The sequence below is a fragment of the Drosophila subpulchrella genome, chromosome 3L (genome assembly GCF_014743375.2).
Source record: "Drosophila subpulchrella strain 33 F10 #4 breed RU33 chromosome 3L, RU_Dsub_v1.1 Primary Assembly, whole genome shotgun sequence".
NCBI classification, from domain to species: Eukaryota; Metazoa; Arthropoda; class Insecta; order Diptera; family Drosophilidae; genus Drosophila; species Drosophila subpulchrella.
The window spans coordinates 7417262-7443968 of NC_050612.1; the positions used below are offsets into that span (position 1 = coordinate 7417262).

Below are 26707 nucleotides of genomic sequence, written 5' to 3' on the forward strand. Positions count from 1 at the left end.
ATCAATGAGTTTAAACCTGCCTGTGAAAAGATCTTTGGGGGCATGTGCACTAAACCACATCTGAAGTCTATCTGATCATGAAAGGAAGCCGAAGTTTATATACCCTTTTTGGACAAAAATGTTAACCTGTTTAAAAAAGTTATTTACTAAAAGTTGGGGTTTCTTACCTGTATTGTATGATACTTCCGAATGTGGTTAAGCATCGCGGTTGCGCTCTTGATAACCTTTTTGCAGCTCTGAAAGTAAGAATAATTAATAACATACATGTATATTGAAAATCTTTAAAAACCCTTAACGCAATCGAGCAAAAGAATAGTTTCCTCATTTTGATAGGATCGTGCATCCTAGCCCGATGGGCAATGTAGCTCGTTATGGCGTCAACTTGCAGTTTTTGTGTATGCCAATATCAATTTGTTGTTGCAGGTTGACCAGGCTATTATAAACTGCAGGGCAGTAAAAGCACTGGTATGCGGACAAAAAGAATGACACATACGTCTTCATTCCGAAGCACGGAGAGGAAAGAGTGGTTCTTAGTGGTATGCAATGCTGAGGGTAGCTTTTTATCGCATCCAAATGGATACACGAAGAAAGTGCCCTTTGACTGCAGTTTCAGTATGCCCATCTGCTGATGCTCATTAAGATAATCAAATAGTAGGTCGAATTCGAAGACATATTATGCCGTTGCTGGCAGTATATTTACGATCGCAAACTCAACTGCCGCGCGGCTTTTCATTTGGGCAAAATGTTAGGCCGCGAAGTTAATTTTAAAATTAGGCTTTCTGCCTAACGGCAGTGGTGAGTATGCTCAAATCTGCGCAAAAGTACGGTTCCACGCGAATGTTAAGAGGGTGTACTCGCTAAGTTAACCGAGACATTATAGCGAGAACACCCTCCTTACATTCGCGTGGGACCATGTTCGAAATATCGTATATATGTCCACAAAATACCGTCAGTACGGTTATACTGATGAGGTAAATTTCAACTGTCAGGTGAAGGTCACACCTCAGTGAACAAAACTAAATAAATATCCCTTTCAAAAATATGTATAGGGAGAAAAGTTTAAACAATTGAACACAGTCTCACCAAAACAATACCAATACTGTGGATTGTTATGCAAAATAATCCCAACGGAGCAACGCGATTTGCATTGGTTTAGTTTATCGAGGCAAACAATCGACGTTTTCCAACACCTGCACTCCGCAGTTTTCCAATCCCCCGTAAAATAAACAAATAATATCAAATTATTGCCACAACAATGGTGAGTACCTTTCCGAATTGCAGCCGTAGTGCGGGCCAAGTTTAGGCCAAGTTCGAGTCCGGGAGAAAGTGGAGAAACAGCTCTGTTTTCGCACCCGTTGCGTCTTCTTCTTCGTGCAGCGCCAGCTTGGGCACACTAGTTGTTGTTGTTGTATTTATGCAATTCGCCTGGGCAGCAAAATCTATAGTAAACAAGAAAGAACGCTGTATTCGTATAGTCGATTGCCCCCCGGCTATAAGATACGATACCCGTTAGTCACTGGCCCGCTTCAGAATACCTAGTCTACCCTTGAGAGCATATCCTAAGCAATAGGCTAGGTAACTTTCCTTAACGTAGTTCGATTTTGGTAAGTTGGGACGTCCGAGTGGATAATTTCATTAAAACCTTGTTAGCAAAGTCATAAGAGTATAGGTCCCAAGTCCCAGCTCTGTCGCTCTTAAAGATCCCGAGATTTCGACGCTGATGCTAATCAAGAACATACCACTTACACATACGATTTCTATAAATGCAACACACCTGTTTTACTCCGAGAGTTAACAACGATATCTATTGTTAGTAATGCCCTGTTATGATTTTGCAGAATAAACTGAAATCCAGCCAGCACCGCGAGAAGGTGAAGAAGTTCATATCGCTGACACAAACGGGCGAACAGACGGCTATCTTCTGTCTGCAACAGAACGACTGGAAACTTGATCTGGCCAGCGACAATTACTTCCAAAATCCGGAGTACTACTACAGGGAGCTGGACCGCAAGCGTATCGAGCAGCTGTTCGTGCGCTATCGCGACCCCAGCGACCCCCTAAAGATTGGATCCCAGGGGGTTATCCACTTTCTGGAGGACCTGGACCTCAAGCCGGACTCCAAACTGGTGCTGATCATCGCGTGGAAGTTCCACGCCGAGGTGCAGTGCGAGTTCTCAAGGGATGAGTTCATAAACGGGATGTGCGACCTGGGCATCGATAGCATCGACAAGCTGAAGGCCAAGCTTCCCATCCTCGAGCAGGAGCTGAACGATGCCGGAAAGTTCAAGGACTTCTACCACTTTACCTTTAACTACGCCAAGGATCCGGGGCAGAAGGGCATCGACCTGGAAATGGCCATCGCCTACTGGTGCATCGTCCTTAGTGGGCGCTTCAAGTTCTTGGACATCTGGTGCCAGTTCCTCGAGGAGAAGCACAAGCGGGCCATCTCGCGGGACACCTGGAACTTGCTGCTGGACTTTGCCACCAACATCGACGACAGGATGAGCAACTACGATTCGGAGGGCGCCTGGCCGGTGCTCATCGACGACTTCGTGGAGTGGTGCCAGGAGAACGATCATCTCAAGGAGGACTCGTCGCCGGGATCCGGCTTCCCGCAGCAGTCCAACGCAAGCTCCAGCTCCCAGAAGAACATATCCAGCGCCTACCAGACCTCGCACAGTACAAACATGAACTATGGCTAACGAATTGTTACACTGTATTGTATTCTCATTAATGATAGATTTGCTTTTATTCTGATTATTCTAAATAACGGAGATTTTAAGCAAGGTCGGTAAATTTACATTTTCTCTATAAAAGCGTCGTAATAAATAAATAAAGTTAGTAAATGTACTTACTCCCGGCGATCTATTTATTGAGAAAGGCTTTAAAATAGGTAAAGAACTTTGAAGACGGTTGTAATAATTGAAAGTTAAATAATATATGTTTATTATTTGCTAAGTCACTTTCTGATTCAACCATTAATAATTGAAATATTTTATCATTGAATTTAGAGACCATAAAAACTGTCATCTCTCTGGTATTGTTTTAAGAATTTATATTTTTATGATTAAATGATTTCTAAAATTGAGAATTTTAAATTATTTTCTCAATTGTATTAATAAAGAATGTTTTTAAAGAAGACCACAAACATTTTTATTTAATTTATTTTCATTATCTTATGATTTTTCATGATATAAATTTTTAAGTTTTAAAAGAGTTACTTAAGTTAAGTACTTATTAAATTCAAAGAGTATATACTTTTTTAAAGTTTTATTTGTATTTGCTTAAGGTAGCTTAACATTATGATGTGTATTAAAGAGAAATACTTTTTAAGCGGTTGAGGAAGCTAGATTTCTTTGGTTTCCATTAAAATTTTTTTTATTTTATAAAAATACTTCCCAAATATACAATTTTAAACTGGATTCGACCTAAATACCTTTTTAAAATAGAATTTTAATAATTTTTCACGCAGACTATTGTCATTTATATATATTTTCCGGCAAACGAATTAGTCAAGTTAAGACATAATTTTGTAAGAGCTGTTTTTGCTACATTTTTCCGGATGTAATGCCGCCTAATTAATTTTCAAAACACCCGCCGATCAATCATATCAATCTGGAGATTTATGTGTCATCACTGCCGTGACCTTCGATAACTTGCACAGCATCGGCTGTCATCGCTAGTGGTGTGACCGTTCGGCTGATTGATATTGTTACAACGATTTTTTCGCTGTTAAAAATATTTAATAATACCCCTTAAATCGCGTGCTAGGCACGCGAGTGTGTGTGTCAGCCCCAACGTCAATGCTGCGTACAAAAAGTAAAGTTCCAAATCGAATATTGAGTGCTGTAGAAGTGAAAAATGGGCAATTGATTGTAACAAAAACCCCGTAATCGCAACGTCTGTGGGGGATAGTCTCTGTGTGTGTGTGTGTGGGCGGCGAAGGAGCCCCACACACAGACAGCCGTTCCATTACCCATACCCATGCAAAGCCCCACTCGCTGTTGTTGTTGTTGCTGTTTCTCTTGGCCATAATTAATTTGGACTCGAAAATCCTTTGCCCTTGGTTATTCTTCTTTCTGTTTTTTTTTGGTCGGGGTTCTTGGGGTTCCGTACAATATAATCAAATCTGTGCAAACAGCGGCGGTCGCATTTGCGAATCCAATTATCATGTGAATAACTCGCGCGTCTCGCCTCGAGTGGGCGAAATTTAAACAAATATACGCCCTGTTGCCCGTGTGTGCGTATATAGTGTACATAGTGTGTGGGTAAATGCCACTAAACACACAAAAATAAACGAAACGAAAACAAACTGATAACCGCAGAAGTCGGACTACGACAACGTCTACGAGACCTCGGAGCACCATTTACGACCGTGCCATATAGTGCCGTATAGCCTATATAGCTGAAGCCCCCTTCCATCGCGAGATCCGATCCGATCCTCACCTGCAGATAATCCGATAATTTAGTGGCCCCTTTAAGGCCAGAGAAAAGGGTAAACAATGGAACGCAAACTGGGTTTCTGCCTTTGCACTTTAAGTAGATAGATACCCAAAACGGGTAAGTTTTAAGAATTTGGAACGTGGAACAGTTGATTTGTTGCAATAAAATATTTCCTTCAAAGTCTAAAACATCTTAAAAAAGTGATAAAAAAATTTTAAATAGTCTGTTAGGGATCTAACTTTGCAATATTTTTTTATAGGAATAATTTTCATAAGTATAAGATTACAATTTACAATATTAAAACTGTATGAAATTAAGAATATTGTGTATTCTCAAGACCACGATCCCAGAGAAGTGTGTAATCCTACAAACGATGTTGAGCATCCGACCTTGTTGATTGAACAAATTCGGATTTATCTTTAGGATTTATCAAATTTTATAAATTTGTATGTAATCTTGAGAAAATATCAACAGTTTTGGAATGTAATTTTTTATACAAGAGTTTATATATCTTTTTAATAGCGACGTTAATCTCTAAAGAAACATTAAATTAGTTATTAAATTTGTACCAGAACTCTACATATTTACACAAATATAATTTTTTAACTTTAAATATTGTAGTATATCAGCGAAATATAAGAATAATATTATATTACAACAACTTTGAACCTGGTATCCAAGACGTCATGGTCGAAAATTGAAGTATATACATTTTACGAATATATATTTCGTACATTTCTTTGGACGTAAAGTTACGTGAATAATAGTGGTCTCTATTAAGTTTCTATGCAGAATACACTTAAGCTTCTTGACACAAAACAATGGTTTTTAACAAAAATAGATTTCTGAATCACGGGATTTTGACTTTCGGTTGGAAGAAATTTCCGTGACACCCTTGTTACTGCACGACATTGTGATTCAGCCTGCCCGTCACTTGCTCATTGTGGAATTTCTGGGCTATCACCCAAAACCAAGTGGGCGATCGCTTCCCATATACGAATATGTACAATATGTAATACATATTAAAACAATTCGATCCCATTTTTAACTGCTTTATATATTTATATTATTATTTTGCTGCTTAGCTCGTGCAAAGTGACAACTCAACGAGATTAATTAGCCGGAGGTTTGTGTGTGAAAGCAATTGCCAGCGTCTGGGTATTGGGGATGGGATGGGAAGTGAACTGGGAACTGGGAAACGCTCTGCCAGTCGTATGCTAATTAATCGTTTCAAATTGCAGCCGCCGACGCCATGACCAAGAGCAGAAGCAACAACGCCTTGGAGACTAACAACAACATGCGATCCTGCTAAGATCAGAGTGAACGCGAACCCAGCCCGATCATGAGTCGCCAGGAGGGAGCTGCATCCCGTCCAGCCGAGGGAGCGGCCGGCCCAGTTACATCGTCATCCTCATCGACATCGTCCACCCACTCAGTGAGTGCTGTCCTGGGCAGCAAGATATCCACCTCGACGCCGCAGAAAAACGATGAGCAGCAGGAGCAGGAGTTTATCAACCAGAGCGTGGCCAGCGAGATCGAGGCCATGTCCATTTCGGGCTCCGTATCTGCGGACAGCAGCAGTGGCACAACGGCGGGCGCCACCATGAGCGGCAGTCCGGTGCCCAAGCGGCACCTGAGCACAGCCAATCTGTCGCGGATTCGTCCGCAGTCGAGCTACTCCGCACGTGTCCTCATCTTTGACGACTCCGACCAGGAGGCAGCTGCCGCTGCAGCGGCTCTGGCGGCTGCCTCGTCCTCGTGCAACAGCAGCGTCAAGTCCTGCAGCGGATTGGAGCTGCTGCCCACCTCGCCGGCAAAGCTTTCCATCGGCAACGATAGCACCAACGGCTCCTCGATGATGCGCAATCTAAATCTGACCAAGAGCTCTTCCGGCGGTTTGTCCGGAAGTTCCAGCTCTTTGCATTCGAGGGGATACACGGCCCTTCTCCGGAAGATTTCCTACCAGCAACACACCAATTCGTTGCGTGCAGTCAGCAGCGGTAAGATCCCAATCAATCCACTTAAGTACTAATGAATGATTGAAGCTCTGATATTGTTATGGAAAGATTTAAAGATTGAATTAAGGTCTCAATTTGTTTCCTTACTTCTAAACCAATGATAAGATTAGCTTTCATTGCGAATAACGCATGTTTACAAGCTATTTTTATCATTACAGTAAGATGTGAATTCTGACGTAATTAGCACCTACAGATTGACACCTATATTATAGAATTAATCATGTTTGTCTGGCTGTCCTTGTAAACTTTTAAAACCAGACAACTCGATTAAATTGGTATAATTTTTTTTATATTTATTACAGTCAAATGAGGCAAATATCATATTTTTGGTAATTTAATAATATAAATACTATCATCTTTTAAGGGCAATCTTGTACCCAAACCATCCCTCAAAATTAATGTTTTCAATATTAAAAAGAAAAAATTGTATATACTATTAAATTATGATTGTTTGCAATCCATAGTGAGATTAGCTACATAATGCTTTAAAACTTTGTGATAAGATTTGTCTTAATCAATATCTTAATTATTATTTATCCTCCACAGAAGCGTCCAATCTGTTGCGCATGCGTCACTCCTCGCTGGGAAAATCGGCTCCCTGCCTCACGGGCAACTATTTCCGCCACGAGCTGGCTGCTCCGCCACCGATTCAGGCTCCCGGCTTTGGGGCTTCTCCTTCGGGCGGCCACAACATCTCAAGGTCGGGCAGTTGTGCCGGGATTGGCATGGTAAAGCACCACCATCACCATCATTTGCACGGCGTTGTGATGCGAGGATCGGCTGGTGGAGGCACTGGCTCAGCGGGCGGCTCCTCGAGTGGAGTGGCTCATCATCGCCTCAGCTTGGTCACCAATGCTGCTGCCGTGGCAGCGGCTGGCGGATCTCGGGCCCATTCTCCGTACTCGGCCAGTCCCGTGGATAGTCCGCGCCTCAATTCACCCATGCCATTTGCATTTGCTCCGATCAAAAGGATCGCCTCGTGCCGTGGCGTTGTGGACGGACGTCGCTGGTCCGTGGCCTCGCTTCCCTCCTCTGGATACGGCACCACCCCGGGCAGCTCCAATTTATCAGTGAGTTTTTTGAGACAATCGGCCCAACCAGCATCTTTATTTTAAATGTTTCCTATTTCACAGTCTCAGTGCTCCAGTCAGGAGGGGCTCAACCAGTTGCCGCACAACATTCCGCCCGGAGTCCAGGAGGCGGATGCCGCTGCCGTGGCCGCCGGTGCCTGCTGTGCCGAGCACCTCAAGCAGCATTGTCCCAAGCACTGCGCTCTGTTGCTGGCCGTTTCCCAGAAGCAACTGACGCCCCAACCGCCGAAGCCATCCCAGCTGCATCCCCAGAAACTGATAACAGCGCCTTGTAATAATTGCTGTGCCGAACTGAGCTTGGCCTGCGGAGGTCAGCAGGCTGGCGGTAATGGTGGCCCATCGGCCAATACCTCTGCATCGAGTGCTGTGCAGGTTGGGGGTCGAATGTCGCCCTACTTTCGTCCACGCTCCCGATCGCTCTCCAGCCCATCGCGTTCACCTATCGTGGACAATGAGATTGCCGTGATGAACACTCTATATAAGGAGCGTTTCCCCAAAGCCACCCAGCAAATGGAGGAGCGTCTAAAGCACTTCATCAACGAAAACAAGAGTGCTGCTTGCAACAGCTTCAGGGACTCGCAGCCGATAGTGCGGTGAGACTAAATCATTAACGAAATTTAATAAAAATACGAAATTCTATATGAATAAGAAAGTGAATAACTGAAACTAATTCTCTTCCACAGCTTTGTGCATCATCAGGTGTTGGAAATGGCAAGGGACTGCTTGCACAAATCGGAGGCCAAGTTGATAACCTCGCAATATTTCTATGAGCTAAGTGAGAATCTGGAGCGTTTGCTGGTCGAGACCAAGGAGAAGTCGCCGGAGGCGGCCGCTGAGCTAAATGGTGTGATTAAAAAGCTTCTTCTGATTATTTCGCGCCCAGCTCGATTGCTGGAATGCCTGGAATTCGATCCGCAGGAGTTCTACGAGCTATTGGAGGCAGCCGAGGGACACGCCAAGGCCATGCCCGTTATCAAGGCGGACATTCCGCAATACATAATCCACAAGCTGGGCCTGAACCGTGATCCAATCGCAGAACTTCAGCAAGAGTTGCGGGAGACACAGCAGATGTGCTCGGAGCAGGTTACCGTGGACGCGGATCCTCTGCAACCGAATGGCAGTTTGCTCCTAAATTCGCCCCTTACCAGTGCAGCCAAACAGTTGAGCAGCCTGGCTTTGGATTCCATTGCCTTTGACTCAGGGAGTGGCACAGCGACCCCCCAGCAGCCTCCTCAGACCCCCGTAGCTACGAGTGAAAATGCTCCATCTTTTGCACAGGCTATAAGCCAGATGAATGAGGAAAGATCAGGAGCAGGTGGTGCAGTTGGAGGATCAGGAGCAGGAGCTGGAGGATTTTCTGGAGGAGCTGCAGGAACAACAGCAGGCAGTGGAGCCCAACAACAACCCTCACCCCACGAAAACGACTTTGACATTGTCAAGCTGATCTCAAATGGTGCTTACGGAGCCGTCTACCTGGTGAAGCACAAGACCACTCGTCAGCGCTTCGCCATGAAGAAAATCAACAAAAATAATCTCATTCTGCGCAACCAGGTGGAGCAGGTGTTTGCCGAGCGTGACATTCTCTCGTTTGCCGACAATCCCTTTGTGGTCAGCATGTACTGTTCGTTCGAGACCAAGAAACACCTGTGTTTGGTAATGGAGTACGTGGAGGGTGGCGACTGCGGCACGCTGCTGAAGAACATCGGGCCACTGCCCGCGGACATGGCCCGCTTCTATTTCGCCGAGACAGTATTAGCCGTAGAGTATCTGCACAGCTACGGCATCGTGCACCGCGACCTGAAGCCGGACAATCTTCTGATCACGGCCCTGGGTCACATCAAGCTGACGGACTTTGGGCTCTCCAAGATGGGTCTTATGTCGTTGGCCACCAATCTGTACGAGGGATATATCGATTCGGAGACTAGGCAATTTTCCGACAAACAGGTTTGTAATTTGAAGTCCTCATTTAAGAAGGGGAAACCATTACATTGTTTACATTTTTTCTCTATTCCAGGTGTATGGCACTCCCGAGTACATTGCCCCCGAAGTGATCCTACGCCAGGGTTATGGCAAACCAGTCGATTGGTGGTCAATGGGCATCATTCTATACGAATTCCTTATCGGTTGTGTGCCGTTTTTTGGCGAGACCACGGAGGAATTATTTGCGCACACCGTCAACGATGACATCGAGTGGCCGGACAGTGAAGATTGGCCTGTGCAATCGGAGGCAAAGGACATCATTTCGCAGTTGCTGCAGCAGAATCCGAGGGATCGTTTGGGCACCCAGACGGGTGCCCTTGAAATGAAGGAGCATGAATATTTTCTGGGCATGGATTGGAATTCCCTGCTGCGACAAAAGGCAGAGTTTGTGCCGCAGTTGTCCCACGATGATGATACCAGTTATTTTGACAGTAAGTTGGATACTATTAGATAATATTGATTACATTTATTATAACATTTTTACTTGCTCTTTAATTAGCCCGCATGGATCGCTATAACCATGATCTAGGTGGCGAAGATACGGACGACACAGATGATACGCCCGTTTTTGGCAGTTTTAATTCGTATACTCCGCAATATAGAAAGCAGCATTATAGTTGGTCTCGTCATGCCACGCCCACGACCACCGATGGCGCCAAACCGACGGGCCCGCCACCACTTACATCGCTACCATCGCGTGCCCAGGAGAACCCAGTAGCAGCCGCAGGTCCCACATCAACTGGCGCCCTGCCTAAACTCAAAACGGGAATGGGCAGCGGAAGTGGAAGCGGTAGTGGTTCGGGTAGCGCCTCCAACGAGGGAGTGGTCAACAAGTTCTTGAACACGCCACAACTGCGAAAGCTAGATGTGAGTATTAGCTAAGCAAATATTTTTCATTAAAGCAAACAAGGTCTATACCAAAAGTAAATAATTGTGTTAATTATGGGAGATTTTAAATCATCAAACTCTTTGTGATACCTCTAAGTTTTCTTATTACTTGACTCTGGACAAACATTATATTTTGTAATATCTATTTTATAATATCTTATTAAATATTTCTTGCAGCTCTCGTCCAGCTGCCTGAAGGTGCCGTCCACCCCAGATGCCGACTATTTGCCCGAGTTGCTGCACAATGTCACGATTGGAAACGACGCGGAGCTGCGGATGTTGAAGCACTATCTTCAGCAACCGGTTTCCGGGCAAACTCAGCGCATGCAGCAGCGTCATAGCATGCCGCCAAACACGACGACCATCATCAGCACGCCGGCCACTCCGCCACCAACTCAAACTCAGGCGGCAATGGCGGCCACTCCGCCAACAGCCACGGTGGGCAGCTTTTCACGCAGCACGCCGGAGAGTTCGCAAACGGACAGTGATGACTTCTCGCCGCAGATCAACCGAAAACGAAAGGGCGTCTGTGCCAGGGACATTTTGCCACGTTTCTCCATCTCGATAGAGGACGAAACCATTTCCGCGGGCAGCTCATCCACGGAGAACATGAACTTGCCCAGGGAACAATCGCCGCTGGCGTTGCAGCATCAACCGAAATCCATGGACGGCAGCAGCAGTGGCACCAGCATGAAGCACCATCGTTCCAGGTCGATTGTAAAGTCAGCATCCGCTTTGGGCTTGTCGCTGATGACATCACTGGACAACAGTCAATTGGCCGCGCAGTTGTGCGGCATTCAATCGCCGGGCGGCGGAGGCAACGGCTCCAGCACGGCCAGCTCCAGGGATACGTCGCCTTGCCGAGAGCTCTCGCCATTGGTTACAAATCTGAAGCCACCGATCATCATTCGACGTGGGCCGCGTGGATTTGGTTTTACTGTCCACACCATCCGGGTGTACTATGGCGACACGGACTTTTATACGATGCACCATTTGGTCATGGCCGTAGACGAGGGCAGTCCGGCTTTTGAGGCTGGACTGCGACCGGCGGATCTCATTACCCATGTCAATGGTGAGGCTGTGCAGGGTTTGTTCCACACACAGGTGCTGCAGCTGCTTCTGAGCGGCGGCGAGCATGTTACCCTGCGGGCCACGCCCCTCGAACACACCAGCATCCAGAGCGGTGGCCGCAAGCGCGATCTCATGCACAGCAAGCTGGCCAAAAAGGGTGTGAACCGCCAGAAGAAGCAGACCAAGCGGGAGCACGACAAGAAGCGTAAGACTTCGCTGTTCCGCCGCATAAGCAGCAAGCGCGCCAATGCGGAGATGCAGCAGGTGAGATCGCATTTGCTCAATGCTTATAATGCTTATAATCTAATTTATATCTTTACTTTGCTTGTAGTACTCTGCTGGCACAAGTTCACCCACCACACCATCGGCAAGAAATCTGTCACCGTTGGATTCTTCGTACCACAGCAGTTGCTGCCAGTCGGCAGCCAACTCCTCATCGCAGTCCACCTCGCCCTCTTCCTCATCGCCCAACACACCCACCGGTTCGAGTGGCTCCAATCACGGTGGCAACGCAGGATCCGCTCCAGTTGCTCCCTCGGCCCTCAGTGTGCAATTGCCCGCTGCCCCGCCACCCACGCAGCTGGTGCTCTTGCCCCATGTCGGAGCCGTCGTCGGCAGTAGTCCCACCTCTGTGGGAAATGTACCAGGTAAGTGGATTTAAGGCATACGAACCTTGCCGGTTAATCAATATTTCCTGCTTCACTTTTATAGTGTCTCCCACTGGCGTCGTTCCGCAGCTGTATCAGCGTCCATCCACTCTACATGGTCTCAAGCACAAGCTGCACGCGGCCACCTCCGTAATAGCGGGCGGAGGCAATGCCAGCAATCCCGCCGGAGGACTGAAGACCCTCCACACCACGAGCAACAATTCGCTGCCGAATCGCCGGAAGTCTGTGGGACACATTCCGCTGTCTCCGTTGGCGCGGACTCCTTCCCCATCGCCGCTGCCATCGTCGCCCACACGATCTCCTTCCCCATTGGCCTTTCCACTGGTTGGCCATCAACCAGGTGCCTCCAACACCACACAGTCTTACAGTCCTGGGAGCACGCTGCCCACATTGCAGACGGCAGTGAATGCCAACACCAAGAAGGCAGGATTTGCGCGCACCAAGTCAGCGGAGCCGAGTTCTCCGCTGCTAAGACGGGCCTTGTCCCCGGACCGTTTGCATCCTCGTAGCGCTGAAACGAAGATATCGCCACTGTGCTGCTCGCCGCCCATCAAGCAGCCCACGCACCAGCGAGTTGTGACCACCACCTGGAGGTCGACGCCAGGCGGCAATGCAGCGGGATCTGGAGGAGCAGTTTCAGGTGCTCCTGCAGCACAAACTCAGCAGATGGTGATGGCCGCCCCTGAGGAATCTCAAAGACAAACCGCTGTGGCTTCAGTGGTTCCCACATCCACGTCCGGTACGGAGCCAGGTGCCACCGCTGTGGTTACCCTGGCCAACTCCGAGCCTCTGCCCCGCATTGCCGAGGAGAAGGATTCGCCCACCAGCACCCAGGACAGCAGCAGTGTGTCCGAGGGATTCATGCCCGCCATCGAGGAGTATGGTGAGGGGGAGTCCTCGTCCTCGCCCACTCAAACCCTCGAGAAGCCCACTAAGGTCAAGGCCACCGAGCAGCCAGAAATGGAGCCTGCTGGCAAGACCAAGAAGGTAGACCAGGGTGAGTTGACTAGCACGATTGTGGCATATAACACAAATAGTTTAGATTATTTGACATTTAAAGATTAGAAAAAAATGTTTTTTTATGATTCCCATTGGACTATTTAAATTTTACTAGTGGGTATATTTCAAAGCTCTCACGGGGGACATTTAAAATTGATAATATTTATATTTTGTAGATCCCCGAGAGACCATTTAAATTAAATTATATTTAGGGTTATATCCTAAGGTTCCCGCAGAAAAAATCTTGATGAATTAGTATATCGAAATCAATAATATTTGAGTTTATTCTTCTTTCACTAAAAATATAATTAATTACCTCTTAATTGTTGTGTTGTATCATCAATAAAAAACCATTTTGTTTTTTAGGTAAAACCATAGCCCCATCAGCACCCAAATCCAAGTCCCAAAACAGTGGCTGTAAAACTTCGATGACAACGACAAAGCCCGCCAGTCCGAGCGTGACCATCACCACAGGACCACGCAAGGACTCAACGGCTACGACAGCAGGAGGAACCACTGCAACTGGAGGAAATGCAGGCACTTCTGCTGCCAAGCAGAGGAAGTAGCGCCAGAGCAGCCGCGGTGGATATGGATGCTTGTGTTTTAAATTTCGCGTTTAAACGTTTATCTAAGATGAGGAAAAGAGGAGGAAGAGTGTGGTTGGAGGGCAGGAAATGGAAATGGAAGCCGCAGGAATTCAATATATATTTATAGCGATTGATTGCGTTTTAAACCTTTTTTCGAAGTAAGCTTGTGTTTTTGCGCAAATCATAAAATTTAGCAATGAAATTAATTAGAAAATTCTGAAACCTAGTAGTTTGTAGATGTCGTAACTAAAGAAAAACAAAAAGAATACCGCTTGAAAACTCTTAATGTAAATTAGTAGGCACGAAAGCAAATCGAGAAAAGCACGATATTCCAGTTAAAACAAAACTAAGAGGCACCACGCAATTATGTACTGTATATAAATGTGTAACATTGATAGAATTAACGAATTGTGGACTACGGATGGTGAGTCGAATGGAGAGTCATGGAGCGGAATACGCGGTGTTTGGGCTGCGTTTATAACATTTTTGCGAATCTATACACTATGCCGAATTCAATATAAACTATATATTAAATAAATGTTATATGTGTGTGTAAAGCGACTTTTTGAAATTCTTTGGAGAAAAAGAGGTGAGGCTGAGTCATGAAATTGATATTGCAGTTTTTTCGAGAAAAGAAAGGACTAATTTATTTTATTAAGTTTGCTGTTTTGATGGATTTTTTTAAATAACTAACAATTATTTCTTCAGCTATTTCCCTTTAGCTTTCTGTTAACCATTTAATTATTTATTTTGCTAATTTTTAAAATGTATTTATTTGAATTTTTTAAAGATCAAAATCTCATTATTTTAAAGTTTACAGTTTTAATAATTGAAAAAATAACCTTTTCAACCCAATCCTATAAGTAAATTTCTTTCTCCTTAAAATTAAATTATATTTTCGTTTTCAATGAGATATTCTAAATTTAAAGTGTAAGCATCGCTATTTTATGCCATTTCTTATGATAAATTACTTTTAAATATACCAAATCTGATTAAATTGAATCTTTATTAATCATCCCCTTTTCTGAGCCCATGTCGATAGATCTATGGCCGTCGGGACGCTGTTATCGATAGAAATCTGCCAGCTGTGCAAGAACTGCACTTGTGGCCGAATTACTTCATTTTCCATAATATATTTAGCGCAAATATGCTGCCGAAACTGAAAATATCTGCATTCCTGTTAAAAGTAAGACTTATTAGTGCCATTAACAATAATTTGTAATGCTGGAACTTCCGATTGCAGCGCCTGGAGCGAACAAAGCAGCAATGCAGTGGTTGTTTATACGGAGTTTTCTACGGAGAGGGAACCCTGCTCCTCCTGAGCTTCAACATTGAGTCCAGTTTGGGGCAGCTGAACTACGAGCAGATCCAGCACAGATTCCCCGCCGAACTGGATCTCTGCGGATTAGTCAAGTTCGGCGACTGCACCGATGGCGAGGCACACCTTAATGAGGTCATCAAGTCGGTGGACATCACCGACAATCCCATCCTGTTGCACTGCGAATTGGGAACCTTGGTGGGCCTGCGGGCCTCGTTCTTTGTCCACGGAAAGCTGGAGGACGTGCCCTACGAGGTGATGGAGGCGGAGCAGCTGTACAACGACTTCTGCTTCACCCGGCTGCAGTGCGGGTTCTTCCTGCAAACGGCAGCCACGCCGGAGTCCGTGGCCCGGGAAATGCATGTTCTGCGCAAGCGGGTAGCCGACGGCAATCTGGTGTTCAATGTACCGCAGACGAAGATCTTCATCAACAGCTGCGGGCCGCTGGACAAACGCTTTACCAGTGACTCCCAGATTCAGGATCTACTGGATGTGATCCCCAGCCCAGGACATGACAAGGAGTCTGCAGGTGGAGACAAGAAGAAGGCGAAGGCCCAAAATACGCCAGTGAGGAGATTGGCTCCCACTGGCTGCGACTATGAGGTGATCCCCATCGATGTGTTACGATCTCGCAGTCGTGATCCTGTTGCCAGGGACTCACCGCCTCATCCGGCGCTCAGCATTGCCGTAACCACAGAGGAGCAGACCCGAGTCCAGGTTCCATTAGAGATAGAGGCCATGGCTATCCTTTGCCGGAAGACCAAGCTTCTGCGGCTGTACGACGTCCTCATTGAGAGCATCTGCCGTGCCCTTAGATTATTCGAGCTGAGCCTGATTGAGCACCTCACAGAATCGGAGAGCGGCAAGCTGCTGGTGCCCGCTAGCTATCACTTCTATCCCCAGGAGTTTGGGCACTTCGTGAGCTGCGCTTACCTGGAGGATCTGGGCGACGATGAGCCGCACATGCAGGAGAGACGCAAGCGACTCCATCGACAGTTCGCTTTGCCCGTCAGTCGTCCCTATTTCCGCAGAGCCAATCAGGTGCGTTTCCTGGGCGAAACGGAGGATGCCCCGTGGACTCCTCTGCTGAACACGCACATTGGAGTCCGGCCCAGTGGAGTTACCGACGGCAAGGAGTACTTAGTGAACGGAAACTACCATTACTACCACTACCTGCAACAGCAGGTGCAGGACAAGGGATGGGGCTGTGCCTACCGCTCGCTACAGACGATCTGCTCCTGGTTCGTGTTGCAGGGTTACACGAACGCCCCGATTCCCACACACTTGGAAGTACAGGAATACCTGCACAAGATCAACGACAAGCCGGCTGCTTTCGTGGGATCCTCCCAGTGGATAGGTTCCACGGAAATAAGCATGTGCCTGCAGGGATTCCTCAACGTTGACTCGAAGATTCTACACGTGGCCTCTGGAGGCGAGTTGGCCACTGTTGCCTCCGAACTGGCCATGCACTTCCAGACGCAAGGAACACCGGTGATGATTGGCGGTGGTGTGCTAGCCCACACTATTATCGGAGTGGACTACTGCGTGCAGACGGGTCAGGTGAAGTTCCTTATCTTGGATCCACATTACACAGGTGCCGATGAACTGGCCACCATTCAAATTAAAGGCTGGTGCGGTTGGAAGGGCATGGACTTCTGGACTAAAGGCAGTTACTATAACCTCTGCATGCCCCAGCGCCCGATTTTGTATTAGATCCATTTCCATATGCATTTAGATACCCTAGGGTGGGTCGATTTCATGTTTTATTATTAGTCCAAAACATATTTCCTTTGCTTTACATTTTGATTATTTACCCTTTTTTGTAAATTGTATTAAAAATAGGTAATAACAAAAACTTTTTTATAAAGATATCTGCATTAGGTCTTTATTTCGCCCAATTGAAAACCAATTAAGATATTACTTCATGAAAATTACATATTTTTAGCAAAGATTACTTATGGCTCTTTAATTGTGTCAGTTCTGTGTTTGGCAATCTTCCAAGTCGACCCACCCTAAAGTACCATCTAAGGTCAAGCTTTAACGTGGTTTTCTGTGTAATAATTTCTTGTATATGATACCTGTGTACTTTAATTGTATTCTTCTTGTACTTTATATGTCGACGCTATATCTCCCACTCACTTATTAAACGATATATTAAAATTGTAGCTTAGAAACGAAATGGAGACAGATGTGACCCTTGAGTAAACTTCTTAATGGGAAGTAGTCCCGGGTTAAACACCACTCTTAGAGTACTTCTTCCAGTAACGCTTGACATCATCGTGACCATTCTTCTGGACCACCATGGTGCGAGTTCGTTCATTTTGCCACACCAGCATGTGGATCGACTGAGCGTAGTCCCTCAGCGTTACGAAATCAACTTGGGAGAGGAACTGATTGTACACCACGCCCTCCGTGTAGGTGAAGCGATTTCGCTCCAGTTCCCAGAGTTTAATTTGATCGACGACCGTCGGTGGCAGGCAGGATTTCGACTGAATGGCAGACTCCACCAAACGCATGTTGGGATGCGCATACTGTTCCAGATATGAGACAATCTGCTCCGCCGTAATTCCGCCCCGCAGCGCCTGGCGCACTGAATCCCGGGTGAGCACGCCCACAACGAGATTGGGAAAGCGGTAGAGCAGCTCTGTAAACAGACCCAGCACGGCCACCTGGAGCGGCGAGTCGGTGTAGGCATACACGCGGTAGTTCGTCTCCACCACGATATAGCCACAATCCTGGGTCACCTCCTCATCCATTGCCACAGAGGCGGTCGCCGCAGCCTCTTTGCTGGTCACATTCAGAGCCAAACGGGTGGGATAGAAGCGCCCCTCCTTGCGCTTTCGCTGGAAGACCAATCCGAACTCCCGCAGATGCTGCAGGAAGGTGAGCATTTGGTTATTCATCCCCTCCGAACTGTAGTCCCTGCCCAGCGTGGAAAAGCTGAGCTGAAACAGCATAGACAGGCATTCCGGCAGGCAAATCCCTCGCTCCTCGCACGTGTCTAGGTACTGGAGCATAAAGTGCCACACCTGAGCTCGCGTGTCTAGCAGTAGGAACTGGAAGCCCTGTCGGGTTATTGTGATGCCATCGCGCTCATCTCGTTTCATGAGATTGGCGTGGAGCAGAATCCTCACGGCATCCGGACTTATGGCCTCCGCATCGGTGCCATTGCGATTTCCAGTGCCAACCATGTAGTGCAGCACGCAACGCCATCGTGACATGGCGTATGTGTCGAGGAAGGCGATGTCCCTGGGCTTTGAGTCCTTCTCCAGGGTGTTGGTCATGGGCCAAGGCTTTCCGCCGCCCAGCAGCACCTGGCGCACGCTCTTCTTAAAGGTGGGCGAAAGTTCCCAGGCAGACAGGCCACCAGGAATGGCAGTAACACGCCAGACATTCAACGCAGTCAGGCAGCTGGTGGCCTCCGTTTGCTCCCTGGATGAATGATTATAGAATTATAGTGGATTTACGCAGCTAATTTGGGTTAATCTCACTTGGCACAACGTTGGGCCCCCCATGAGGTGACCACCGCTTGTGGTACCGGTTGATCCACGAACAGAATCCTTATGATGAACTGCCTGGCTATTTCGGGCAGCTCCCGGAACACAGCCAAGCAAATGGGTGGATAGTTGTAGAGCTTCTCCAGCGACTCCGGCGTTTGGCGAGTGCGCAGGTACTCTTGGAAGTCCTTGCACTCCAGGTTCGCAGGACCCTGCACCAGGGGCGACAGGCCACTGGTGCCACTTCCACCGGCTGCCGAGTACCGTCCGGACCCGGATTTCGTGTCGGCCATGTCGATGCGAATGTCGTAATGGTAAACAAAAGGGACCGGGATTGGCATCGATAGCCGGCCTTTTGCCTGTCAACAATCGGTTGTAGTTGCCAAGGGCGTAGCGAAAGGGGTTTTACCGGAACACCGGTCCTTTGGCACCCAAGTCTTTAATAACCACTATATTATATGATGTTCAGTAAAGTTAATATTGTTTTAAATTTTTTTTAGTAATAATTCCCAGACACATTAATTGCCGGTAATCATATTTGGTAAAATAAATTTGTTCTCAATAACAAAATATTCAAGAAAATATTACACAGTATCAAAGTGATTCTATCAATACCCTTTTAAAATATCCAAAATAACAAGCTATAAATTAAATCATTTAGTAAAACAAAAGAAAAATTTACCGTTGGATAAAGAATACATTTTGTAGTATAACCCCCTTTTCTACTTCTATGTCCTCATGGTACAAATAGAGATGGACCTCTTTTGTTATCGATAACTCTTCAGCTGTTGCCCTGCACACGTGCGCTGAGAAGTATTCTCTATTGCTATTTGATTTTTGCCTATTTTCGGACCAAAAATGAGTGACGACGAGGAGCACTACGAACCGAGGGCGCACAAGAAGCTGCTGCAGGCCATTGGCAGTCTGGGCAAGGTGCAGCACATCCAGAAGTCCACCCGCGATGAGCGCCAGTCGCGTCAGGATGAGTTCCAGCTGGTCAAGAGCGTGTCGTCGGCGGAATCGGAGCGTGCACCTAGGGCGGTGGGCCTGAATGACCTGGTGGATATCCTGCGCACCTCTTCCAAGCACAGCCAGACGGGAAAAAAGCTTAAGAACGTCCAGGGCAGCAAGAAGGTGTTGAAGAAGCCTCTGGAGAAACCGGCAGCGGATCGCATCAAGCGGACCATTGGCTATGAGGGGGTGACCAAGAAGCTGGGTCGTTGGGACGCAGTGGTAGCCCAACAGCGGTCGGCAGAGACGCAGGTGAGTCCATGCCATATATGTTTAGTATCTCCAGCAGCTTATCTTACCAAAAATCTCCCCTCAGATCTTTCCCTTGCCCTCTGAGACGATTTACGTGAACACCTCGGCGAGTGCCCGTCCCCTAAACACACGGATTAAGTCCAATCTAGCCAGGGAACTCGAGGCCAGCAACCGTAAACTACGTGAGCTGCGCAAGGCGCAAATTGGCGACACCACGGATGAGAAGGAGCTGGCCAAACAGGAGCGCCTTCTCCACCAAAAGAAGCTCACCCGCGATGAGCTCTTCGCCCGTCGCAAGGAGTTGGCCTACTTGAAGATGCGCGAGTCCCAGAAATCAGCTAAAGCGCGCATGCAAAACAAAATCAAGTCCAAAAAGTTCCACAAGCTGCAGAAGCGCCAAAAGATGTTAGAGCAGATGAAGGAGTTTGAGCTGCTGCAGAAAACCAACCCGGAGGCGGCGCTGGAGAAGCTCAACGCTTTGGAGAAAAGCCGAGTGCAGGAGCGCGCCAGCCTGCGACACAAGAACACAGGCACTTGGGCTAAGAATCTGCAAGTTCGTGCCAAATACGACAAGGATGTGAGAAAGGACCTGGCCGAGCAATTGGCTGTTAGCAGGGAGCTGACCCAGAAAAAGCAGGAGTCCGACAGCGAGGATGAAACAAGCAGGAAAAGAGCGGCTCCTGAGGAGGAAGATAATGACTACGATCCTTTCAATCCTTGGACAAAACGAAAAACAGCGGAGGAAGCTGAAAACGGCAAAGGCGAAAATGAGGATTCCAATTGGCGACAATATTGGACGAAGCGGAACAGAAACGAAAAGCTTTTAGAGGAGCATCGCAGGGAAATGGAAGAGGAAGTGCAGCATGATGAAGACCAGGTGGTGGAGGAGGATGAAACTCCAGAGCCATCAAGCAAAGCGAAACCTGCCAAGAAAAGCGTTAAAAAATCCAAAGTTAAAATAGAGAATGGCTGGGAAGTAGAAGAAGTTGAGCGAACTGAACCTAAAAAACTCAAAGGAAAATCGAACACCAAGTCCATTGATGATATTTTTGAGGAGCACGAGGACCAAGTGAGAGCCAAGGTTAGCAAGAAGATGGAAACATTGAAGGAACGCGTAAACAAACTCAAAGCAGCCCCCGTCAAAGGGAAGAAGGCGAAAAAGAAGGACGCTCTGCAGAACCTTAAAAGTCTGGCCCTAAAAAAAGCAAATCAGCAGGTGGAGATTGACGAGCCCCTAAATTATGAGGAGAATGTGGATCTGCAGAAGAACATCCCAGACCAATCGGAGGATATTCCAGAAACCAAGGCGACGCCTGCTGTGGATACTATAGATCCAAACAAGGTGACAACTCTGGTGGTTACCCAAAAGAAGACCATCTCGGGTGGCATCAATGATGCTCTGATAGACGATGAGGAGGCAGAATACGATGAAGAAGACGCGGCAACTGAACGCCAGTTGACCATTAGTCAGGCCTTCGAGGACGACGATATAATTGCTGATTTCAACCGGGACAAGACCAAGGATTCTGAGCTGAAGAACACGGAGCTTCAGCTGGCCCTGCCTGGATGGGGTTCCTGGGCTGGTGCCGGCATTTCCCAGGCTGTGATGGAGCGGCGTAACAAGCGACTCCTTCTGAAGCTAGCTGCTCCGGAGAAGCGACGGGACGAGAACAAGGATAACCTATACCTTAACGAGTCGGCCAGCAAAGCAGCGCGCGAGCACATGGTCTCCAGCCTCCCGTTCCCCTTTCGATCCCTCGCCGACTACGAGGCCAGCATCCGGGCTCCAATTGGGCGGAACTTCGTGCCGGAGACGGCCTTCCGGATGCTGACCCGCCCGTCGGTCATCACGCGCAAGGGCCAGGTCATCGAGCCCATGACGGAGAGCGAGCTGGTCAAGCCAGACAGGCGTCTGCGTCACATTGTGGACAGGAGAATAAAACGCATACCGAAGGTTCCCCCCAAGGCGAAAATAGCTTAATGTTAGGACTAGATTTACAAATAAATTGGATACAAATTAAAACAAATGAAGAGCACTCTCGTAGGATTTTTTTGGTGAGTGCCATGTTTTACAAATTTAGAAATGAGTGTATTTAGAAACGCTTTCGCATTGAGATGTTAAAACAATATGTATATATATAAGCTTAAAAGCCATATTATCTTGAGTCCATATTAAGATTTCGATTCAGAGTTTAGACAAAGTACATGGGGTTTGTCTTCATAAATTCAGGAACTATCTTGCGCTTTTCGTACTCCGCCTTCAGATCCAGGAACCTGGTGGATCTGTCACAAAAAACGATCAAGAGCGAGGAACTTTAAGAGAAAACATTGACGTACCCAGTGAGGTAAACGCGACCGCGTGCTGCCACCAAGTGGGCCAAGTAGGCAGGAGCGGGATACGAAACCGAGCGATTGCAACGGGGGAACATGTGGCACAGATTGTAGGTCAACTGCTGCAACAGGTCGATGTCCAAATTTCCCGTGTTCTCAATCACATTGTAGCGCGTCGGCTTGGCCGTGCCCTGGATGGACTGGTGGCTGACCATGAAGAACTGCATCTCGTTGGGATGCACGATGGTGCGATCGACCACGGTTCCGGGGTCCACGTTGTTGAACTTGTTGTACTGCGAGGGCTCCCCGTTGGGGAAAAAGCGAGTGTGGTGACGTTTTACCACGATCACACAGCAAATCTTGGGCTTGATGCCGACCTGGAAATTATAATGTGAGTAATGATCCGTTTCGTAAATCAAAACTCACCCTGGAACAGGCTGCATAAATGCCCTTCAGCTCCTCGTTCTTGATCTTTGGAAACTGGCCGTCGCTCACACCGTCGCGGTAATAGAGAATGTGATCGGGATAGGCCTTCCTGTACTGGCGATATACACGCAGGTGCTCCATCGTTATCGACTCCATGTCCTCGATCTCCTCCAGAGCCGGTCGCTGCAGCCGATATTGCATGTTGTAGGCGGCTCCGTAAGGATCGTGTGAGGCTGCCACGCCCACCACACTGGGAATCTCGCGCTGATCGGGCGAGGGGTGGGTCACATCGGCTCCCAAGAACATCGCGTTCTTTATCCGCGGTTCGTCCTTGAGCTTGTGATTAATGCCATTTAACTTTGAGTTCACCTTGAGTAGGACATTGGCAATGGTCTGGGAATTGAGCTTTCGCTCGACGGTAAACTGCTTGATGCACTGCGTCAAGATGCCGTGCTGCAGCTCGGCCTTCTGCTTGATGACGTCGTAGGAAGCACCGAAGGTGGGGATGATCACAAACGCCAGATCGCATTGCTTACGCTTCAGATCCCCGAAGCAATCGTCCAGGGAGCGGTCGTCCTTGAAGGTCCTTATCTCCGCCTTGGCTTCCAAGTTTATGCTTACCGACTTGCTTTGGGTAAACATCTGACGTTCGAATTCGCTCACCTGGTTGTAGGGCATCTTGCGACCTTGCGGCGGATCATGGTACACGATCGCCCATTTGTGGGCCTTGGGCTCGGCCTTCAGGAACTTCATGGTGTCCATGCGCCACGATCCGTTCCTCGGCTTGCACGTTTGTTTGCCCTGGTACTCCACCTCTGGTGCGCGGAGGGTCCTCGTGTCCACCATCATGAAATCGGCAGCTATCTTGATGCCAAACCTGCTGATGGTCGGATCGTTATTGTGCTGGAAGAACTTAAGCAGTGTCATGATCTTGGCCCTTCGGACGTTCGTCGATGTGGCTGCAAACTTTATCATGTTAGCCACCTGAGTCGCTCCATCCTTGCGCTACAAAAATATGATTATAATAATTTGGATTTCAAAAATGTTATCATGCAAATTTGTGTTTTACTTTTAATTTTGGTTTCGTATTTTTGAAAAACAAAACCAATCTTTTTTAGATCCGCTAACTCCCAATATAATACTTTAACGCTATATAACATAAGATGATAAATATAAAAATTGCTCCTTTTTTACTTTCGGCGGTGATTCAGAACCTAATTTCGAGAGGCATTAGGTGTCAGATTTTACGCATGTCTATCAATACAAATTTACAATGAATTTGGACCGAGTAGATTTCTGTGTCATCCCGAGTAATTTTATAAAGTGCCTAAAATAAATATTTCTAGTATCGGAACTTATATTTTCTATCTCGCAATTTATATGTTCTAATTAAGAGCATCTGAATTTACTTGAATATGCCGATATTTGTTAGTTAATACATGTGATAATTTTTTTAAATTGTTTTTTAATTATCGGAATTATTTGTATTTTTTAGGACTAAAAAAATGGTACAATTTAGAATCAAACTTACATTTAGAGCCTGACCTCCGTCGATTTGGCAAAGCTCGATGGGCAGGTATATTTGCTTGGTCGGGGATCCAACGTGCAGGCAGTGGAGTTGGGGATACTGCAACTTGAAGTTGCGACTCCCGAAATAATCCGCCACCGTGATGGTTGTGCCCTCGTGCTCGAAGGTCTGGTTGGTGGCCGGACTTCGAGAAAGTCCATTCACTTTGTACACCCTCGAGTTGGCAGCGAAGGATTTGGGGGGTGTGTAAATCACATCGATACCTTTTAGGAACGACTCCATCAACCGCCTGGAGTTTTCCAGGCTAGTTGTTGTGTTGACTTTCGACTTTAGGACGAATCGCTCCACATATTCGATCATCGGCATGGCAATTGGAAATGACTTGTGCGATATATCTGCATTCAGAAAGGGATGATCACCCAGTACTACGGCCTGATATAGACCGACCAGGACCTCGTAGCCACCTTCCAATTCCCGGCGCTCACCGGGCTCGGAGGTCTTGAAGAAGGACCGACCGGCCCGAACTGCCTTGTTGTGGCAAGGAGCCGCCATCACAACCTCCAGACATTGCATCGCCCGCATGGGCTTGTCGAAGATCCTCGTCGTCATATAGCTGCAAAGTTTTGTGTCCAAATTACATAGGTTGTGATTTCATAACAATTCTTACTTATTCAGCGAGCTAAGATCCACTTCCAAGTCCCCAGTCTCCTTGATTTCCACCGTATAGGTCAAGACACGACCTTGACCGTCTTTCACCTGGAACAATCGTACTCTTTATGTACATGTTTTTTTTCTTGAGATCAGAACAACTTTATTTAAAATTCAATTTTATAAAAATATAATATATGTTCTAAAAAATCAAAACTCTATGAGTTTTGATCCCTATATTAAAGTGGGTCATTTAGTCCCAATGGAGAACAAAAAGGCGAATCGAATAAAAACGAACTGATTTTGAACAAAGATCTCGGAAACATATCTTAACTTAACATTTTTAACATTTATACCGAACCCATTAGATATCCAAAACTGCTGCTCATAATTTCTTTACCACTCCTTACTTACAGAGACTTCCGAATTTTCAGAGTCCGTTTTCAGCTTGTCCACCGAATAGCAGGATGCTCTGCCATCAAAGGCGGCAATGGCACCGCCCAGTTGATCCACACGGAACTGCTCGAATGCATGTCTGTAGAACTTCTTTGGGCACTCTGGCAGGATCTTGACGTCATAGTGGTAAGCTTTCTTCGGCATTTTCGTCATGTCGACTTTTAGATAGTTAACGGCTACTTGGCCGCTTTCACCAATGGTTCCTCGCTTGGTACAGATTCCATGCCCACTATAAGACCCTCCAGAAGAAATAGAGGTGCTCGATGGACCAGCTGTAATTAAACCAAAAGTTAAACAAACAAGAATAATAATTTATATATGTATGTCTCTGCAGTCTGGGAATTTCGCAGAAAAAATTTCGTCAACTCACAAGGTTCTAGGACGTCTTCTCCTTTACTACCATTACGATTTTAAAGTGATTTTTAACAAATCTTTGTACTATATTTATATTTTCGAAATTGTTTGTGGTCGTGTAAATATCTGATCTTATTGTATACATACCTTGAGAAAAGTTTTAAAATGTATCAAATGGTATTCAATTGATAGGTAATATTATACAATATTCTAAATGTCTTTTATATACAGACCAAACAACCATACATCCCCAAATAAAGATTCAAAATAAATAAATAGCTTACATTTTTGCTAAAGTTTCGTAAACTACCAGAACAGATTGGTTATCGAAAAAGTTTACGATTTTTTGTTTTTACCGCCAGAGAGAACCATAATTAACTGATAAGAACTGGGTGCATGTTTCATTAAAATTATGTTGGCATTAAAAAGAGAATATATTTTATTCATCTGTCCCTGAGTTGAGCTCCAAAACGTAGTCACAAAATATTTTGTTAAATGTCATTGTGCACTTATAGATCACTATCACTTTCCTGGTAAGGGCGTGGAATCCGCAGCTTTTTCCTCCTTTGCCTTGTATTCTAGGATGGTATTGGGGAAATTCAAAAACAAATATAATATTTAAGTGCATGTTCCGACACTGGACGTTTAAATAAACTCACTGTTAACTTTTCCCATTTTCACAAAATATAAGTTTAATTTTAAATCAAAGTCACTAATATTCCAATACAAAAAATTTTTTATATAACATTTATTAAACAAAATTTAATTTATGAATGTATAATACAAAAAAATACAAAAAGCGCGAAAGAATTCACAAGCGACGTTGTCGGCGGTCCGAAAAGCACTGACCTACCAGTGGAATTAATATCGAATTTATAAGACCGGCACGGAAGATTTTCTAAGAGATGGGAGTGGTTCAAAATATCACGAGTCCACGAGTCACGAGTCACGAGGATATTGGGGATAGATCCCCTCCCACTCGGGTTATAATGTATATGTAATATGTATTTTTTTCCAATTTTTTGATGTCTACTCAATAAATTTGATTTATACCCCCCCCCACAAACAAATTCTGAACCCGCCACTGCGGAACATGTATTTGTATTACTCATGGGGGACCATATGCTTGGGGCATTTAAAG

The 26707-nt window shown here is 46.3% G+C and overlaps 6 protein-coding genes across 6 annotated transcripts; 4 read left to right on the forward strand and 2 right to left on the reverse strand.

Moving 5' to 3' along the window:
• Positions 1-979: 979 nt before the first annotated feature.
• Positions 980-3141, forward strand: LOC119554960 (DCN1-like protein). The gene is made up of 2 exons (XM_037866087.1): positions 980-1258; positions 1839-3141. Exons 1-2 carry the CDS (start codon positions 1256-1258, stop codon positions 2700-2702), a joined length of 867 nt encoding a protein of 288 aa, XP_037722015.1. The 5' UTR covers positions 980-1255; the 3' UTR covers positions 2703-3141.
• A 539-nt stretch (positions 3142-3680) lies between these two features.
• LOC119552514 (microtubule-associated serine/threonine-protein kinase 1) lies at positions 3681-14302 on the forward strand. The gene is made up of 11 exons (XM_037862131.1): positions 3681-3819; positions 5685-6443; positions 7008-7531; positions 7595-8145; positions 8236-9496; positions 9567-9963; positions 10032-10399; positions 10598-11755; positions 11823-12138; positions 12203-13156; positions 13525-14302. The coding sequence occupies exons 2-11, from the start codon at positions 5786-5788 to the stop codon at positions 13722-13724; spliced, it is 6387 nt and encodes a 2128-aa protein (XP_037718059.1). The 5' UTR covers positions 3681-3819; positions 5685-5785; the 3' UTR covers positions 13725-14302.
• Positions 14303-14807: 505 nt separating this feature from the next.
• On the forward strand, positions 14808-17223 carry LOC119553710 (probable Ufm1-specific protease 2). Its single transcript, XM_037864290.1, has 2 exons — positions 14808-14931; positions 14989-17223. Exons 1-2 carry the CDS (start codon positions 14893-14895, stop codon positions 16774-16776), a joined length of 1827 nt encoding a protein of 608 aa, XP_037720218.1. The 5' UTR covers positions 14808-14892; the 3' UTR covers positions 16777-17223.
• Positions 16816-18887, reverse strand: LOC119553711 (general transcription factor IIH subunit 4). Its single transcript, XM_037864291.1, has 2 exons — positions 18555-18887; positions 16816-18495 (listed from the first exon to the last, which is right to left on the reverse strand). Exons 1-2 carry the CDS (start codon positions 18851-18853, stop codon positions 17295-17297), a joined length of 1500 nt encoding a protein of 499 aa, XP_037720219.1. The 5' UTR covers positions 18854-18887; the 3' UTR covers positions 16816-17294.
• A 410-nt stretch (positions 18888-19297) lies between these two features.
• Positions 19298-21850, forward strand: LOC119553033 (U3 small nucleolar RNA-associated protein 14 homolog A). The gene is made up of 2 exons (XM_037863095.1): positions 19298-19823; positions 19888-21850. Exons 1-2 carry the CDS (start codon positions 19419-19421, stop codon positions 21802-21804), a joined length of 2322 nt encoding a protein of 773 aa, XP_037719023.1. The 5' UTR covers positions 19298-19418; the 3' UTR covers positions 21805-21850.
• A 138-nt stretch (positions 21851-21988) lies between these two features.
• LOC119553031 (protein argonaute-2-like) lies at positions 21989-25399 on the reverse strand. Its single transcript, XM_037863094.1, has 6 exons — positions 25171-25399; positions 24776-24864; positions 24112-24721; positions 22581-23585; positions 22161-22531; positions 21989-22106 (listed from the first exon to the last, which is right to left on the reverse strand). Exons 1-6 carry the CDS (start codon positions 25363-25365, stop codon positions 22016-22018), a joined length of 2361 nt encoding a protein of 786 aa, XP_037719022.1. The 5' UTR covers positions 25366-25399; the 3' UTR covers positions 21989-22015.
• Positions 25400-26707: the final 1308 nt, after the last annotated feature.